At 41.8% G+C, this 19,094-nt stretch overlaps 1 protein-coding gene across 2 annotated transcripts in view; it reads right to left on the bottom strand.

Annotated features, from left to right (window-relative positions):
• Nucleotides 1-822: 822 nt before the first annotated feature.
• Nucleotides 823-19,094, bottom strand: part of TMTC2 (transmembrane O-mannosyltransferase targeting cadherins 2) — a 416,397-nt gene continuing 398,125 nt past the window's right edge. For both annotated transcript variants that reach the window (XM_050934873.1, XM_050934884.1), the window contains one exon: nt 823-1,234. In XM_050934873.1, the coding sequence (XP_050790830.1) occupies nt 1,055-1,234 (180 nt within the window). In that variant the 3' untranslated portion in view covers nt 823-1,054. The remainder of the gene's footprint in view (nt 1,235-19,094) is intronic.

Genomic DNA, 19,094 nt, shown 5'->3' with positions numbered 1-19,094 from the left:
GATATCAGGGCAAACATGTTTTCTGTGTAAATATGGATAATTCATGACATTAGTGACAGCTTCCAGATTCTTTTATACTGGTCCAATGTCACACACTGAACTGGTCCTTGCTTGTTCCGTCTAGGACAGGCAAAGCAAAACATACTCAACTGAGTATCTGAAGTAAACTACATCAAAACTCTTAACAGTCGGAGACAATCGTGCACTTGTCAGTAAACAACTGTCAATACTGTCATCTAATCGCAAGTGACAGGTATTTAAAAAAAATGCTTGTGTCAGTCTGAAATTGATAAGCAGGTGGTCCTAAAGAGAGATACAGCAGCATTAAGACAAACTGCAAACACATTGGATTTAGCATATATTTTAATGAGTTACAGTCTCAGCAAATACTTTAAGCTAGTATTATCTTTTTTACTCCCATGTGGCTGGGTGTACGCTATACAGTTCTCCCTTAGTGTTTTCAGGACAGTATAATTTTCAAGAACTCAAATTAAAAAGAGTAATATGGGATTAACTGTGATAACTTGTCAAGTTATGCCAAAATACCCTCCTTTCTCCTTTCCAAGAGAAAATTAAAGTGGTCCAACAGCGGATTGAAGAGAGGAATTTAATTTTAATTCGACCTAATGCCAATAAAGAGTTTATAATCAGTGGGAATGGCTAACACATTGGAATGCCTGCCCCTCTTTTCAATAAAAATGTATCTTCAGATTCTAAAGACAGACATACAAATTTCAAGGATACCCCTTTTAGATTCTTCTTCATATGCACTCAGTGTTATGCCAGACTTCGAAAAGTCTTTCTTTATGAATGGAGGGTTTTATTTTTTATTTTATTTTTTGTAATAGTTGAGTCCTTTGTGAACCATCCAAAGAATCTCCCTTTATTTTTCTGGCAACAAAAGTTATGCCAAAAACCGGAATAGGTTCTGCTAGCAGCAAATAAGACCCCCTGACCCTTGCAGTCAAGTCCAATGAGAGCTTTGATCAGATAACTTTCTGGAAGTTTTGTTCTGGATTTGAGTCAATTTAAAGAAAAAGAAATTTTTTCTTTGTCATGTTTTAGACGTCTTTAAACCTTGTTTTTCCATGATATTCCACAGTTTGCGAAGATTTGACTGTGTGATGACATCATCTGGCTTAAATTGGAGAGCACGAAGGTAGTTTGCTTCAGCATCTCTGAGTTTACCATTGAGATGAAGAATGGCTCCAAGATTCATCAGGGCAGCTGGATACTGGAACAAGAGAAGGGAGGAAAAATATTGAGTGTATTTTCAGAGGTTTTTTTTCAGACAGTCTTGATCCACTTAAACAAATTATTCCCTTATGTTTGCAGGCATTTTATGGAAGCAATTTAGCAATTTAAACAAATAGAGATAACAAGAAAAAGTTTTTGAACAGCTGCTAACTGTGTACTTTGTGCTTTAAGCAGGACAGGCTCTGGTGTCTACATGCATAGACTTCTTTCTTTAATGAGAAAACACAGATCCCATAAAAGCTTTACATGTGGTAACGTCAGCATACCGTAGTTTCCAAGAGAAAATTAAAGTGGTCCAACAGCGGATTGAAGAGAGGAATTTAATTTTAATTCGACCTAATGCCAATAAAGAGTTTATAATCAGTGGGAATGGCTAACACATTGGAATGCCTGCCCCTCTTTTCAATAAAAATGTATCTTCAGATTCTAAAGACAGACATACAAATTTCAAGGATACCCCTTTTAGATTCTTCTTCATATGCACTCAGTGTTATGCCAGACTTTGAAAAGTCTTTCTTTATGAATAGTTGGATAACCTTAAAATTGCCACTGGCAAAACTAATGACAAAGATGTCAAGAATGCATAAAACAATAAATTAACAAGCTCTGGGATCCTATCCTCCCCACCACAGGTACAGAGAATCACCCAAAACTACCAGCAGCCACCCACGTGTAGATGGGCCTGACAGGCACCCAAGGCAGGTGAGCAGCTCCCTCCAGTTTCCTCCACAGGGAACCCTACCTTCTTCATCCCCTAGACCACTGGAGGCATCCCTGGGCACCTGGGAGAATGTGTAAGTACCAGTAACGCATTACATTTCAGTGGAAGCATAGTCATTTTATTTACCACAACAATAACTCTTGATTTTAAAGTAAAAACAGATACTAGACAAAGTTTAACACAAGTTGTCCAGATCACCCACTTTTTGGATCAGCCTCAGCAACGCTTGCTTCCCAAATTATGCAGATTGGAGCAAAGATGGCTAAGTTTTGTCTCTGAGGTTACATCTACACATGGGTAGACATATGCACTAGCTCTGCTTGAGCTACTGTGCTAAAAATAGTCGTGTGGACACGGTGGCACAGGCAGCAGCTTGGGCTAGCTGTCCAAGTGTGTAACCTGGGAGGATTTGTGCTTTGGTGGCTAGTCTGAGCCACCGGGCCACACTGCTATTTTTAGTGCACCAGCTTGAGCAGAACTAGTGTATCGATCTAACTCTGCTAGGAAGCACCCTCCCAGCTGTTGTGTAGACATATCCTGAGGAGCAAGTGGTTCAGGACACCACTCATCAACACTCCTCATCAGCATTCAGAAATGTGTAAAGTTAACTGGAAACTCAGTTTCAGCCATCTCTTGCAGTTACAGTATTTATACACACTAGATGCTTGCTAATAAGATGGACATCAGAAGTAATAAGGAAGGTAAGAGTATAGTTGTAGCTACGTCGGTCTCAGGATATTAGAGACAAGGTTCGTGACATAATAGCTTTTATTGGACCAACTTCTGCTGGTCAGAGAGAAGCTTTTGAAGCTCTTCTTTAGCTCTGTGTGGCTCAAAAGCTTGTCTCTCTCACCAACAGAAGTTGGTCCAATAAAAGCTATTACCTCACGCACCTTGTCTCTCTAACGGAGAGAAGAGACAGAAGAGACAGCTGTCTCTCTCCTACTTGCTACATACCAGTGTTGGTCTCCCAGAGTGCAAGCCTTCCCAGGATGCTGTGATAATGGGAGGGCATTGTGATTAGATTTTACATACTTCCCACACAACTATTCAGATTCATCAAAGTACCTGTAATTTAAATTTTTTCATCTGAAACTTAAACCTCTCCTCTCCACTAGGAGATAGAAAAAGTATTTTAAATTCAATCTAAAGCAACGCTTGCACTAGGAAACTGAAATAGAAGACCATTCTCTGAAATACATTCTACATTTGTATGTATTATGCTCTATGTTTGCCTCTTCCGTTCCTTCCTGCTTACTCTCATCGGTTAAGAAAACAATCCCACATATACTCAAGTATGAGTCAATCTTTCAGAGCCATTAGGGTTTCAGTGTGTTCAAAATTAAGCAAAACAATGTAAACATCATGATGCTAATCTAACTACTTCTGGGTTTGGGTTTTCTTGCTCAAACATGACAAGTTATTTTTGCCCCTGAATCACTTGCCTAGGTCTATATTAAATGCCAGCCATAGCAGGAAATTCTGCTATTTGTGAAGCATCTCCAACTATTATAGTTCCATTCATGCTCAGTTTGGAGAAGGGAAACTGATATTTGAGCTTCTGAAGCAATCTTGTTTATGTATAATATATATCAACCTCCTCATTACTATCCCATGCTCCACCAGCCTACAGAATCAATTATACTGAAATTAAAGGAACTGTAATAAACTCTTTATAAGTAAGTATATTTTGGATAATGACAAGAATGATGCAGCAGAACAACAGCTGAAGAGCTGCATTGTGAATAGACAATTCTGTCAAACATAAGCTATCTGTACATTTCTTTTTAAAAAAAATCCAATTGTATGGTAATGAAAGGGACCTCGATACTACAGCTTGTTGCATGTGGGCAAATCCTTGTGTCTATGTGGAGTCTATTATCTTCATCTGGACTCGGTGCAGATGCAAGGGTCTGTCTGCAAGGGTCCAACTAATTACAGGATCTGGCACTATGATCTCTTTTTAATGGCTCAAGTTTTGTTTTAAGATGTTACCTGAGCTTCAGTGTCAAAGCAATATGTGTCTTATAAATTGATACATCAGAAAGTGAGCTTAGAGACAGAGCAAGTAGGCAGAAAAGTCAACAGATATGGGTCAGCAATCCAGAAACCTGCTAGATTTCCACATGCTCCATCTGATAGAAAAGATATCAGAGAAACTCTTGTGGAGCACATTATGTTCTCAATCCAAACACACTCCCCATGGTATAACATTCTAAAGCATCCATCAACAGTGTGTCTGGGAAGTAGATATTTTTTTCTTGTACTAGTTCAAGTATTGCTCTCCACTCTTTCTCCTCCACAAATGCGTAATTCGATTTATTTATGTGGCAAGATATCTAGGGCTTTAAGAGTAAAAGTTTTATTTCCATAAACAGATGAGAAAATCCTTCTTATGCCACTTTCCTTTTAATTTTGCAAAATGATTGTGCTGTAGCAGACTAAAAAATTACTGATTTTTCTTTGTCTGCTCTCTCTGATGGAATTTGAAATTAATTTCCCCCTGAAATTCCAGCAAATGACCCAATAGGTTTAGCCTATTAATATTCCAGGTAAATAAATATATTTATCAATGTAAAATGAGTATGAAGTAATTCAGAAGGGAGCTGAAAAATCATGCCAAATCCTCTAATATTATAAATAAGAAAATCTGCAGGTTTCTTAAAAGAGACTAAGTGCTGACTACCTACCCACCTACTGGATTTATAGAGTACCAATCACTGCAGTATCGAGGCATCAGTGGTTTATTACAACAAACTCAGGAATTTCTAGGTGACCGACTGATTGATTATACATCAGTGTCATCACACCTGCCAGCTGTAACTGATGGGCTGTGAACAGAGTACCAGGAATAATCACTATAGTTTTTTCCTTGGATAGATTGTCTTTTATTGAAGACAGCTGATGAAACTTTTCAGCACGTTAACAAAGGCAGTTTGCAGCTACCACTCCAATAATACGGGCTTGTATCTCTGTATAATAAATGACACTACCTACTAATTCAGAGATTTGAAAGGAGAAACAAGCCTTCCTTCGTTTCCTTTACGAGACAGATGCTTTATATCAAAAGAGCTGACTGGCAGTTCTATCAGAGTTATTAATGGTGTCTTTTATGGTCTGTTGGGAACGATTCCCCTTAATAGTGTTTTTTCTTGCGGTGTATTTTTTTTCTTAGCTCTTTGGAAACTAACAAAGTAACTAATGAATAACAAAAAAAAAATCATGTTTTTTTTTTTGCATTGGGTATTGTTTATGTTGGTGACAATTCTTCCAAACCTCCTCCACAATGGTCTGTGACATACAAAAACACCACCATCAATTAAACTCTTCTATGAAAGACAGTATGGATATCCAAACTGTTTCCAGTAAATTTCATGCACCTGCTTCATATTTACATGAATGTAACCAAGAGAAGATTTTGGCCCTATATATATATATATATATATATATATATATATCAAAAAAACAAAAAATCTGGGGCATCTATCAGATATATACAACATTAACAATTAACTGATAGATGCCCCAGATTTTTTGTTTGTTAATTCATGTTCACTCCATACACATATCTCTAGCTCCAAATAGAATTAGTTAGCTTGTGCAGATATAAGTTAAAAACCTTTACAGATATATATATTGTGACAAACTTACTTCTCTACCTTGATGGGTCCTGCGCTTATTGGCAGATTTGCTCACCTCAGTGATCTTTCCCACAGTCTCGGGCAACTTCTCCTGTGTCTGATCAGGAGTTAGGAGGTTTGGGGTGAACCCGGGCCCGCCTTCTACTCCAGGTTCCAGCCCAGGGCCCTGTGGATTGCAGCTGTCTATAGTGCCTCCTGTAACAGCTGCATGACAGCTACAACTCCCTGGGCTACTTCCCTATGGCCTCCTCCAAACACCTTCTTTATCCTCACCCAGGATCTTCCTCCTGGTGTCTGATAACGCTTATACTCCTTAGTCTTCCAGCAGCACACCCTCTTACACTCAGCTCCTTGCACCTTTTGCTCCCAGCTCCTCACACGCACTTCCTCTCCTCTGGCTCCCCCTAGCCTGACTGGAGTGAGCTCCTTTTTAAACCCAAGTGCCCGGATTAGCCTGCCTTGATGAGCTGCAGGTGATCTAATCAGCCTGTCTGCCTTAATTGGTTCTAGTAGGTTCCTGATTACTCTAGTGCAGCCCCTGCTCTGATCACTCAGGGAACAGAAAACTACTCATCCAGTGACTAGTATATTTGCCCTCTACCAGACTCCTGTACCCTACTGGCCTGGGTCTGTCACATATCCCTCCCCCTTGCTCAACATCAAGGGGTTGGGCAGCTTGGGATGCCAGACAGTGCACACGTGACAAGCCATCAGCATTGCTATGACGGCTCCCTGCTCTGTGTTGCACATGGAACTGGAAAGATTGGAGGGATAAGAGCCACCTGGTCACCCTTGTGTTCGTCTCCTTGTTCCGCTGCATCCATTGAAGAGGGGCATGGTCGGTCACGAGGACAAATCTGCGCCCGAGCAAGTAGTAGCGCAATGCTTCCATGGCCCATTTTACGGCGAGGCACTCTCTCTCCACCACTGCATATTTTTGTTCCCTTGGAAGGAGTTTCCTACTGAGGTAGAGAATCGGGTGTTCCTCCTCCCCGACCATCTGTGATAGAAAGGCCACCAACCCTACTTCCGATGCATCTGTCTGCAGGATAAATTCCTTGGTGAAAGCAGGGGCTATCAGTATGGGGTTACTGCAGAGTGCAGTCCTTAGGTCTGTGAATGCTTTCTCTGCTGTGTCAGATCATCTCATCAGATCAGGTCCATGGGCTTTTACTAGGTCTGTCAGGGGGCTTGCCCTTGTGGCAAAGTGGGGGATAAATCGTCGGTAATCCATAACTACACATAGAAATGCCCAGACTTGTTTCTTGCGATGTGGTTGGGGCCAATTTTGGATGGCTTCCAACTTGTTCAATTGAGGTTTTGCAAGACCTTTTCCCACAATGTAGCCAAGATATTTGGCCTCCGTAAACCCCACGGCACACTTGGCAGGGTTTGCTGTAAGGCCAGCTCGCCTGAAGGTATCAAGGACTGCCTCCACCTTCTCTAGATGGGTTTCCCAGTCTGGGGTATGAATGACCACATCGTCCAAGTAGGCAGAAGCATAACTGTTATGCGGGCATAATAGCTTGTCCATGAGGCGCTGGAAAGTAGCTGGGGCCCCATGTAGTCCAAAATGGAGGACAGTACATTGAAAAATGACCCTCTGATGTAGAGAACGCAGTCTTTTCCTTTGTGTCTTCTGCAAGAGGAATCTGCCAGTACTCCTTTGTCAAGTCTAGGGTAGTCAAGTACCGGGCATCACCCAGACAGTCCACTAGCTCATCTATGCGAGGTATGGGGTATGCATCGAACTGGGATACTTCATTTAGTCACTGGAAGTCGTTGCAAAACCTTGTGGTGCCATCAGATTTGGGCACCAGCACGATTGGGCTGGACAACTGACTGCGGGATTCTTCGATGATCCCCAACTCCACCATTTTTTTTACTTCTGCTTTTATTTCCTCCCTTTTGGTCACTGGTACACGATAGGGCCTCATAGTTATTCTGACCCTAGGGTTCATGATGATGTGGTGATATACCTCAGTTGTTCGACCTGGTTTTGTCGAGAACACATCTTGGTTCCGGAAGATCATCTCAGATACCTCATTCTTCTGGTCTGGTGTTAAATCAGGAGACACTCTCACCTGTTTGGAAGGCTTGTTTTCCTGGGTTAGGTCTCTTTGGACAGTTATGCATGCCTCTTGTGCATGCCAGGGTTTCAGAAGGTTGATGTGATAAATCGGTTCTTGTTTTCGGCGTCCTGGCTGCCGCACCTTGTAGGTTACTTCCCCCATGGGTCCAACCACCTCATAAGGTCCCTGCCATTGGGCTAGAAACTTGCTTTCTGCAGTGGGTACCAACACCATCACCCAATCCCCTGGCTGGAACCGTCGGACTTTTGCCTGGCAATTGTAATAGGTTCTCTGGGCCTCCTGTGCCTTTTCCAAATGTTCCCGTACAACAGGAGTGACCCGGGCTATCTGGTCTCGCGTCTGTATTACATGTTCTATTATATTTCTCCCCTCATTGGGTTCCTCTTCTCAGATCTCTTTGGCGATATCTAGTATGCCACGGGGGTGACGCCCGTATAATAACTCGAAGGGGGAAAACCCAGTTGAGGCCTGAGGTACCTCCCGGATAGTGAACATAAGATAGGGTTGTAGGGTGTCTCAATCCTTCCCGCCCCGACTTACCACCTTCCATATCATAGCCTTGAGGGTTCGGTTAAACCTTTCTACCAGCCCATCAGTCCGCGGATGGTAGACTGAAGTTCTCAGGGTATGTATATGGAGCAGCGTACAGAGGTCCTCCATTAGCTTTGATATAAATGGGGTTCTTGGTCTGTTAATATCTCCTTTGGTAGCCTCACTCGGGCAAAGATCCCCACCAGCTTTTTGGCTATCTTTTTAGAGGCTGTGTTCCGCAGGGGGATGGCTTCTGGGCAGCGAGTAGCATAGTCCAAAACAACAAGTATATATTGGTGACTCCGAGCCAACTTCTCCAGGGGTCTCACTAGGTCCATGGCTATTCGCTCAAAGGGGACCTCTATGATGGGAAGGGGTACTAAAGGTGCCCTCAGGTGGGAACAGGGACTGTGCAGCTGACACTCTGGGTAGGAAACACAGTACCTCCACACTTCTTCATGTACTCCGGGCCAGAAGAATCATCGTAGGATTCGTGTCAGGGTCTTCTCTACCCCAAAATGTCTCCCCAAAAGATGACTATGAGCAAGACTTAATACAGCATTCTGGTGTTTTTGAGGTACTAGGATCTGCTGTACCTTCTGCCCCTGTACTGGTGGAACTCGGTATAAGAGATTCTTCTTCATTATGAAGTAGGGTCCTGATCCCTGGGTTTTCCCTTCTACGGGTATCCCATCTATTTCAGTCACCTCCTTCCTAATGTTGTCGTACCTTGGGTCTTCAGCCTGGTTTCATCCAAAATTTCCTCTTCCGGGGCTAATCTGCCCAAGAATTAGGGGCCCAGTTTCTGTTGCCTCTACTGGTTCAGAAGCATTACACTCAGGTGCTTCTTCCTCCTGGGTGGCCTCCTTTTCAGCTGCTCGGGTCCGCCTACCTACGAGAGCGAGCCTCTGGCTTTGAGTCAGTATTCGGGTTCCCAAGGCCTTAGCTGCCCTCCTTTCCCTTTTCAACTTTCTACCCTGTCTGGGTATGAAAAATAAATCTGGGGATATTTCAGAGAAGACTAGGGGTTGACAGTCTACTGCGGATATCTCACTAATTTCAGGGTTCTTTCTCCAATCCTCCTACTGGGAGTAAGTCTCCAAACCGTGGGAAATCCCTCCCTATGAGCACCGGGTATGGGAGTTTAGGGACTACACCTGTTGCTACCTCAGTAGTGTTCCCCTGAATCTCAATTTTTACTGGGATTGTGGGGTAATAACCAACTGTCCCATGGACACATGTTATCTCTGTATGCTTAGCCCGTAGCAGCTGACTACACTTCACTAGCTTCCCCGAGACAAGCGTGATAGTGCTCCCCGAATCAACCAGTGCCGTGGTCTCTACCCCATTTAGCTTTACTGGTCTGGTGTACATATGTGGGGTTAGTGAGACCCCCACAGGGTGAATTAGGGAGCATGGATCTGCCCAGTTCCCCAGGTTACACTGTATAGGCTCCTCCGCATTGGGACACTGTGCAGCTATATGTCCCCACTCCCCGCGGGCATAACATCTGTATGGGGCCCTAGGAATCCCCCGGTCTCTTGGTTTCGGTAGTCTAACATCATGATCTTCTTCCACCTCAGTGCTCCGACTCTTTGTGGCTTCTGGTGGGCCTTCAGCCCCTCTCTTTTTCCACATGTGATCTCCTGGTTGCCCAGTCACCCGAGCTCTAGGGCTTGGTGCTGCTAGTTTAACCTGGGGTGCCTCTTCCTTAACTAGTCAGGTCAGCTCCCTCGGTGTCCTTTCCCTCTCAACCAGTGCAACAACATCATCATAGGTGGAGAGTTCTTTCTGGCTTACCCAGGCATGAAGGTCTGGTGGAAGTCCCCTCATGTATCAGTCGGTGACTAGAACCTCTAGTATGTGTTCCGGACTCCGGGACTCTGTTCGCAAAGACTTTCATGCGAGATGGATGAGGTCATATAATTGGGACCGCGGGGTTTTGTATTCCTGGTATCTCCACTCGTGATACCACTGGGCCTGCACTGCGGTTGTTACTCCAGATCTGGCCAGGATCTCTGCTTTCAGCTGGGGGTAGTCTGCTGCAGCCTGTTCAGGCAGATCATAGCAGGCCTTCTGGGCCTTCCCAAACAGGAATGGGGCAAGGATGCCAGATCATTGATTTCGAGGCCAGGCCTCCCATAGGGCTGTCCTCTCAAAGACCAGATGGTATGCCTCTACATCATCCTCCCGTGTCATTTTCTGCAGCCAATGGCTGGCCCCTATGATCTGCGTCCCATCATGTCCGTGGTTCAGCTCTGTAAGGGTCTTTACCTGGTTTACCAGGTCCCGCAACATAGCTCGGTCTTGAGAAGCCTGGTCCATCAGCAGGCGATTAGTCTCTTGCTGCAGCTGCACTGCTTCCTGTTGGGCAGCTGCCTGGACACAGGTAGCCTCCTGCTGGGTCATTGTAGCTTGTATCAATGCCCGCACTAAGTCATCCATTGTGGTGAAAAAAAAATTAACCACCTTTTTTTTTTTAAATCACCCTCCTTCTGCCATGCTGTGCACACCAAATCCCACCCATGACACCAGTTGTGATAAAGTTCCTCCTCTACCTTGGCGGGTCCTGCGTTTATTGGCAGATTTGCTCTCTTCAGTGATCTGACCCACAGTCTTGGTCAACTTCTCCTGTGTCTGATCAGGAGTGGGGAGGTTTGGGGGGAACCCGGGCCCGCCCTCTACTCCGGGTTCCAGCCCAGGGCCCTTTGGATTGCAGATGTCTACAGTGCCTCTTGTAACAGCTGCATGACAGCTACAACTCCCTGGGCTACTTCCCCATGGCCTCCTCCAAACCCCTTCTTTATCCTCACCACAGGACCTTCCTCCTGGTGTCTGACAACGCTTGTACTCCTTAGTCCTCCAGCAGCACACCCTCTCACTCACAGCTCCTTGCACCTTTTGCTCCCAGCTCCTCACACGCACTTCCTCTCCTCTGGCTCCCCCTAGCCTGACTGGAGTGAGCTCCTTTTTAAACCCAGGTGCCCTGTGTCATAGTATAATTCCCAAATCTGGACCTTAGCGTCCAAAATATGGGTACTACCATGAATTCCCCTAAGCTTAATTACCAGCTTAGATCTGATAGGCTGCCACCAATCAGGATTCTGAGTATCTGATAAACTCTGGTCTCCCCAAACCTTTCCCCTGGGGACTCCCAAGACCCAGATTCCTTGAGTCTCACAACAAAGTGGAATGAACCATTTCCCTTCCTCCTCCTTTTCTTCCTCTCAGCTGTTTCCTGCCCTGGGTACACTAGGAGACCACCATGATTCAACTCCTTGAATCACTCCTTCCTCCTCCCTTCTTCCCTGGAGAGAGATACAGAGATAAACACAGAGAGCAGGTTTTTCTTCCCTCCTCCCTTTCCTTTCCCTCACCAATTCCCTGGTGAGTGGAGACTCCCTTCCCTGGAGTCTTACAAAAGACAACCAAAAAATCAATTAGATTCTAAAAAAAAGAGGAAAACTTTAATAAAGAAGGAAAAAACATAAAAACTGTCTCTGTAATCAAGATGGTACATATACAGGGTTTTTTAGCTTATAGACAATAGAAAGAAGCTTTCTCCAGCAGAAACAGAATTTAAGCTACTTCCAGCAAGTACAAATCTGCAAATAAGAAAAACAAGTTAAAAGACTATAACCACCTTTTTACTTACTAACTATTCTGAATAGATAGGAGACTGTAGCAGGGAGATTGGCAGAAACCTGGTTGCACCTCTAATCCTGTCCAGGACCCCGAGAGAATAACACACAAACCCAAAACCCACAAACAAAGGCTTCCCTCCACCCAGATTTGAAAGTATCTTGTTTCCTGATTGGTCCTCTGGTCAGGTGTTTGGGTCCCTGTTTGTTAACCCTTTACAGGTAAAAGAGACATTAACCCTTAACTATCTGTTTATGACACCCTGATTAGCCTGCCTTGATTGGCTGCAGGTGCTCTAATCAGCCTGTCTGCCTTAATTGGTTCTAGCAGGTTCCTGATTACTCTAGTGCAGCCCTGCTCTGGTCACTCAGGGAACAGAAAACTATTCATCCAGTGACCAATATATTTGCCCTCTACCAGACTCCTGTACCCTACTGGTCTGGGTCTGTCACAATATAAATCCATGGTACGCCCACATCTTGAATACTGAATACAGATGTGGTCTCATCATCTCAAAAAAGATATACTGGCACAAGAAAAGGTTCAGAAAAGGGCAACTACAATGATTATGGGTTTGGAACAGGTCCCACATGAGGAAAGATTAAAGAGGTTAGTACTCTTCAGCTTGGAAAAGAGGAGACTAAGGGGGGATATGATAGAGGTATATAAAATCATGAGTGGTGTGGAGAAAGTGGATAAGGAAAAGTTATTTACTTATTCCCATAATACAAGAACTAGGTGTCACGAAATGAAATTAATAGGCATCAGGTTTAAAACAAATAAAAGGAAGTTCTTCTTCACGCAGTGCACAGTCAACTTGTGGAACTCCTTACCTGAGAAGATTGTGAAGGCTAGGACTATAACAGCGTTTAAAAGAGAACTGGATAAATTCATGGTGGTTAAGTCCATAAATGGCTATTAGCCAGGATGGGTAAGGAATGGTGTCCCTAGCCTCTGTTTGTCAAAGGGTGGAGATGGATGGCAGGAGAGAGATCACTTATATTCTTATGTTATGTTCTTGTTTCAATTTTTAAAAGTTCTAGCCTTCTCACTGGCTCTTTTGGCCAGGTGCCCACTCACTTCCTTTTACCTGTGCATCACAATGACTTTTAACCCTTTACAGGTAAAGCAAGTAGAGAACAGCTACTAAGAGGGATTTTATAGCTAACTGGCTGGCTGGGTCCATAAAAGGGAGTTATTGCTCCCCGCCCAGCCTCATTTATCATAATATAGGATTACTTCATCTACCACTAAAACACAGCTACTTCTGGGTGATGCAGACAACAGCACTAATCAACAGTTTGAAGACAGGAGTGAAAATTAGAGCCCTTGTTTTGTTTCTTCAATGGAAACTCTGTCCAGCTTCCACTCTTTAGCTACTGACCCCACAGCCGGAGATGGTATAGCTTCTGAGTTTCAAATTAAATGCCTTGTTTAAAAAAATATCCTAATGTGCACTTCAATAAATTCATGATCTGGTTCAACTCTGCATTGATTGCACTGCACTGATTTTTATCTTCCTCCATGTAAAAAATTCACTGAGTATTCCTCCTGCTCCCCTATTGCGCCTGCCTTTAATGAATTTTGGCAGTATAATTATGTTCTTTATATTTAAAAATGACATAAAAATTGTTTACCAAATGTTGCAATCAGCATGGCCAAGCCAAAGTTGATGACATCACTGCTTTTACAGAATAATCAAATCCATTGACCTTCCGAGACTGATTGGAGAATGGTTCCTTAGCTTCAGGGGTGCATAGCAAGGTGTTTTATTTTTAAAGTGCATTTAAGGCATCTTAAGTTATTCTTTTAAGCCTTCCTGTCAGAACTGCATCCTTTGAAAAGATACAGAGATGCTGCATGCAAATATTTTATCTTAAGCCTTCTTGGTTAGATGTTGCTGAAGTATTCAGATATTTCAGCTTCATAATTGAAAACAAATAGAGTAGCTTGATAAAGCCCAAGTGATAAAACAGAAAATAAACAAATTTAGTTGTAGTGATCACTTTTAAATATGAAAACTAAGCATGGTGAGCTGTTTCATCATGTCAAAAATCATGTTATAATGTGCTGTCATGAATTTTTATCCTCCTACAGCAGTGACAAGGATTTTCATTTGAACTCTATTACTGGTGTCATTGCCATAGTGCAGTGTGCTATTTTCTAAGGCAATCAAAATGTCAACAGCTCTGTTTTTATTATTATCGCTAAAGATAACTGTGCACAACTGAATTATTTCAAATGTGGCATTTATTTTTGACAGACTCCAAAATGTTACTTCTAAAGTTAGACTGTGATCTAGAAGTTGCTCTCATGTTTCAATGACACTACTTTAATGTGGCACTGGATTCTGCAAACTGATCCTTCTTCCTACATGGAGTCTCACTTAAGTCAACAGGAATCCACACAGAAGGAAAGGTGCAGGCATGTGGATTTATTTACAGGATGGAATCCTAGAGTTGCCACATATCCCTATATGCAAGTGATAGTCTCACTCTCAAATATAAACTCCCACTTCCCATCTGCCTTCCTATATAGGAGCGCTGCATATGTTGCTCCTGAACCCCTGATCTATTCCTGACTCTTGCAGTGTCTCTAACCAGTATTCCACTCCAAGCTATGTCTGAATTATATTCATCAGGCAGAACACTAATCACAAACATGAGTAGTCTGTGATGGTATCAGAGCTACATACAATGGATGGTCTACAGAAAGAGAGATGCAGGAGAAGGAGAGTTAGAGAAGTGAGATAAAAGAAGTAGATGAGATGGAGAGGTGGAATGAGAAAGGGAGTGACTAAAAGTAAGGGGCAAAGAGTCCTATGGCACCTTATAGACTAACAAATGTATTGGAGCATGAGCTTTCATGGGTGAAGTGGGTATTCACCCACAAAAGCTCATACTCCAATACGTCTGTTAGTCTATAAGGTGCCACAGAACTCTTTGCTGCTTTTATAGATCCAGACTAACACGGCTACCCCTCTGATATTTAAAAGTAAGGGGTTAGATAAAATAAGTGAGGATGTAGTGGATGGGGGGAAGTTCCTGCAGTTCTAATTTGACCAAATGTGTGCTCCAATTAGCAAAACTTCCTAGACGGCATTAAACAGAAATGGGCTCATACAGATTAAACTTTGGGGACGCCTGGCTCTAAACCTAAATGTCATGACTCTGGCCAATATATACAGCTGGCCAAATCCAAATAACAAGCCTGAACTCTGTGGAAATGCAGATTTGGATACAATCTCCATTACTCAGGCTCAGCTATAATATTAAGGTAACTGTAATATTCAGGAAGACTTTAGCCTGTATTCTGCAATCTGTCATTAATGGATGAAAAGCCTCTCACAGCATAACATACTTGTCATATATTTTCAAACAATGTCACAAATTAATAACTTCTGGAGGTAGCAAATAAATACAAACAACAAAATAAACAATTTTTATACAAAATAAAAACACCCTCCACCCCTCTCCAACCACCCAAAAAAGAACATGGTTAGGCAAAATGCATCATTTGTGCAGTTTAATCTAGCCTTTAGTCTCATAAATTAATAGTTTCAACACACTAAGTTGTAAATGACAAGAGCAAAGAGCAGCATAAGCAAACAACTGGGTCACCCTAACAGCTGAAAATAAAATGCACATACTGGGGCACATCTTCAGCTGGTGTAAAGTGTCAAAACTCCATTTACTTCACTGACGTCAGAGGACCTGCTCCTTAATGTCCAGTTCCAGAATATGTACAGTATGACATTTTTGTTTATGTGTGTATGACCCTAAAGTGCTTTTGAAAGTCCTTAGCTGTGTACTTCTAAATCTACACACTACAACATTTTAAATAAAAATAAGGATGGCCTTCCATTTCCATGGCGGGGAGAGGAACTTTCAAGCACACTCCAAACTTTTTGGACACTGGCTTCATTAAGGAAATTGTAGCTGTGACCTGGAGAAGAGTTCTGGAATTTGACATGAAAATGGGAACACAAAGTACTGTAGTCTACTTCATGTCTCAATTACCGCCTCCACAAGGGACAACTTCTTAGCAGTGAGCTCTGAGTCAATCTCTTTTCCACATCAACCTTCAGAAAAATATCCAATTTGGAAAAGAACAGAAAATCATTCAAAACTGAACATATATATTGTATTAGTTGGTGAAAGATATCTGTCACAGACATTTATATAAAGTCATAGCATACTGTACTACATATTGGCAAGTTATGAATGAACAAATTACAACTATGAAGTGCTGTAGATCATATTGACAGCTTGAGAAACCCAAAAGGACATTAGTAATTTGAGTAGTTCTAGATATTTTCCCCTAATAGCTATGGATGAATTGCTTTGGTACAACAAATTTAAAATAACCTCTCAATAATCATTCTTTCAATCCATATGGAAATCATGATGAACATTTTAGATAGCTTTTATTAGCAGTAATGAAATGATGCTAAACAGGAACATACATTATGAGTATTTAATATTATGGTTATATATTTTTTTAAAAATCACTAAATGAGTTTTCCAGATCTCACAAAGTGTTTAATTAGAAACTCCTCTTGATTTCCACCCCAAATATTTTCAGTATTGTACAGCATGCAATAATATCTCATTTTCTTAGCACTTTAGAATTTCATACAAATATCTTCAAATGACTTGATTGTTGTTTACAGAAATCAAGCTAGATTCTAATGTCTGCAATATGATCATTTTAATGCCTAACAAAGATTGCAGTTTAAGAAGTACGACTTATTAAGCTTGTCTAACAAGAATAGTCCATGTATTAATTAGAAAGCCTACATTTCAAGCAAATGAGAGGTCTGCTAACTGGAAGTGTTGTCTGTAGTGACAAACTGTAATTGTATAGGATCTTTCAGAACCAATATTCTGTCTCATTAAGAACATGGACTAAATGTGCCCTTGCTCAATATCAACACTGTATTTCTCAACATGGGAATGAGCTTTTCTGCTTTTTATTGGGAAGAAGAAAAACAGTTTACTGTTATTCTCTAGGGAAAAACAACAAGAACATACTTAATTGATCAGAAATGTGAGGTGTGTTAAGAAGATATGATACAGTCTGCTTAGTCTGGCAGAACATATACGCAAGGCTGAACAGAATGGGTATGCCTATGAATGCAATCAAAACTGGTTGGTCTCTAAAAGAACACTAATTTAGTGATAATTGACAGTTATGCATTTAGGTTCACTCTTAATATATGACTGCAAGTCCCATAAACTTAAAAAAATTGCAGTTTTTACAATCTAGTACAATTTCTCTGAAACCACAAGGATTTCACTGTGTCACTGAGAGACCCAAGACAAGTTACTGATCCTTGCAATCTAAATAAGGCAGACAAAGCCACAAATAATGACAACAGATCATAAGGAGAGAAGAATAACAGTAAGCAGAGGGAAGTGAATATTATTCTTGAAGGAACAGATTCATGTACACGGGCGATAGACCTTCTTGCATCTATCACGCTACCATATCCTATGTCATCGTGTAAAGGCAGTAGAGGTCTGTAAAACAGTCAAAAACTACTTGATTTTTTTATATTTTTCATTGTGAATCTGCAAATGGGTCCATTCTGCAGGGAAAAAAATCATCCTTTTTAAGTCCTCCCTCCCCCAGTGAAAAGATGTGCCTGATTCACTGAAAATGAGTTATGCTGAGGAGTGAAAGGTAGCTTTGAAATTCTAATTTTTGCATATTTGGATCTCTAGCAATCACTTGATCAAGATTCATAAAATGATGAAATCTGACTAGTATGAAATCACCCCTTTTTCTACTGTTGTAAAAAAGATTAAATATCTTGCGGTAAACAGTAACAAGAGCCAATAATTGTTGAAAGGGAATACTTATTGTTAGCGCTGAGGAAACCCATTTGGATAAAACTAACAGAGGCCTTTTACTTCGACTCAATAAATACTAAATTAAACACGTTTGCAGAGAAATTTCATCAAATTGAAATTGTGTATGATTTCCCTTCCTGATCTTATCTCTGTTCCCCATTCCTCTTCTCATTAACATAGACACCAATGTTGTTTTGTTTACATTTCTCGCCCCCAATTTTCACACAGACATTGAAGGGGGAAAAGCCTCATAGTAGTGCAGTGTCTCTGCCTGACAAACATGGGTTGATCAGAACTCTCCAATTTTCCAATCAAGCATCAGATCAAGTTTAAAGTACCAGTTGTGACCTTCACAGATGTCAGAGGACTAAGAATGAGCTATTTACAGACTGACTCCCACTGGAGTACCAAGGCTTCCCAAGGCTGCTGAAACCCTCGTCGGTAATGGAACTCTCAATGATTGGAGTGAGGCCAACAGAAGCAGGAGACGCTGTTTTCTCAGCAGTAGGCCCACAGCTGAGGAACTCCCCACTCATTCAAAAAACAAAAGAGGCTGCCCATAAACCTTAGCATCTTTAAAACAGAGTTAGACACCCATCATCTTTGCTGCAGCTTTCCATTGCAACAATAATGATAAAAGGAGCAACCAATCCTCCCCACCCTGACTCCAGAACATTTTATTAAAATGCAGGAGAGAAGAGAGGAAAAAGCTGCAATTTTACATACTCTTGGAGAAGTGGGAAGTGGAAACAGCACTCTGATCTATGTATAGACCACTCAATAGGTTCATGCAGTAATGTATATTGTCATAAACAGATAGCTAAGGGTTAATGTCTCTTTCACCTGAAGCACCTGACCAGAGGACCAATCAGGAAACCGGATTTTTTCAACTCTGGGTGGAGGGAAGTTTGTGTCTGAGTCTTTTGTCTGTCTGCCTGCTTTCTCTGAGCTTTGGAGAAGTAGTTTCTACTTTCTAGTCTTCTGTTTCTAAGTGTAAGGACAAAGAGATCAGATAGTAAGTTATATGGTTTCTTTTCTTTGGTATTTGCATGAATATAAGTGCTGGAGTGCTTTGATTTGTATTCTTTTTGAATAAGGCTGTTTATTCAATATTCTTTTAAGCAATCGACCCTGTATTTTATCACCTTAATACAGAGAGACCATTTGTATGTATTTTTCCTTTCTTTTTTATATAAAGCTTTCTTTTAAGACCTGTTGAAGTTTTCTTTACTGGGAAATTTCAGGGAAATTGAGTCTGTACTCACCAGGGAATTGGTGGGAGGAAGAAATCGGGGAGATCTGTGTGTTGGATTTGCTAGCCTGATTTTGCATTCCCTCTGGGGGAATAGGAAAG

The sequence above is a fragment of the Gopherus flavomarginatus genome, chromosome 1 (genome assembly GCF_025201925.1).
Source record: "Gopherus flavomarginatus isolate rGopFla2 chromosome 1, rGopFla2.mat.asm, whole genome shotgun sequence".
Classification (NCBI taxonomy): Eukaryota; Metazoa; Chordata; order Testudines; family Testudinidae; genus Gopherus; species Gopherus flavomarginatus.
The sequence above is the reverse complement of the archived record's forward strand: the minus strand, read 5'-3'. Positions and strand labels throughout refer to the sequence as shown.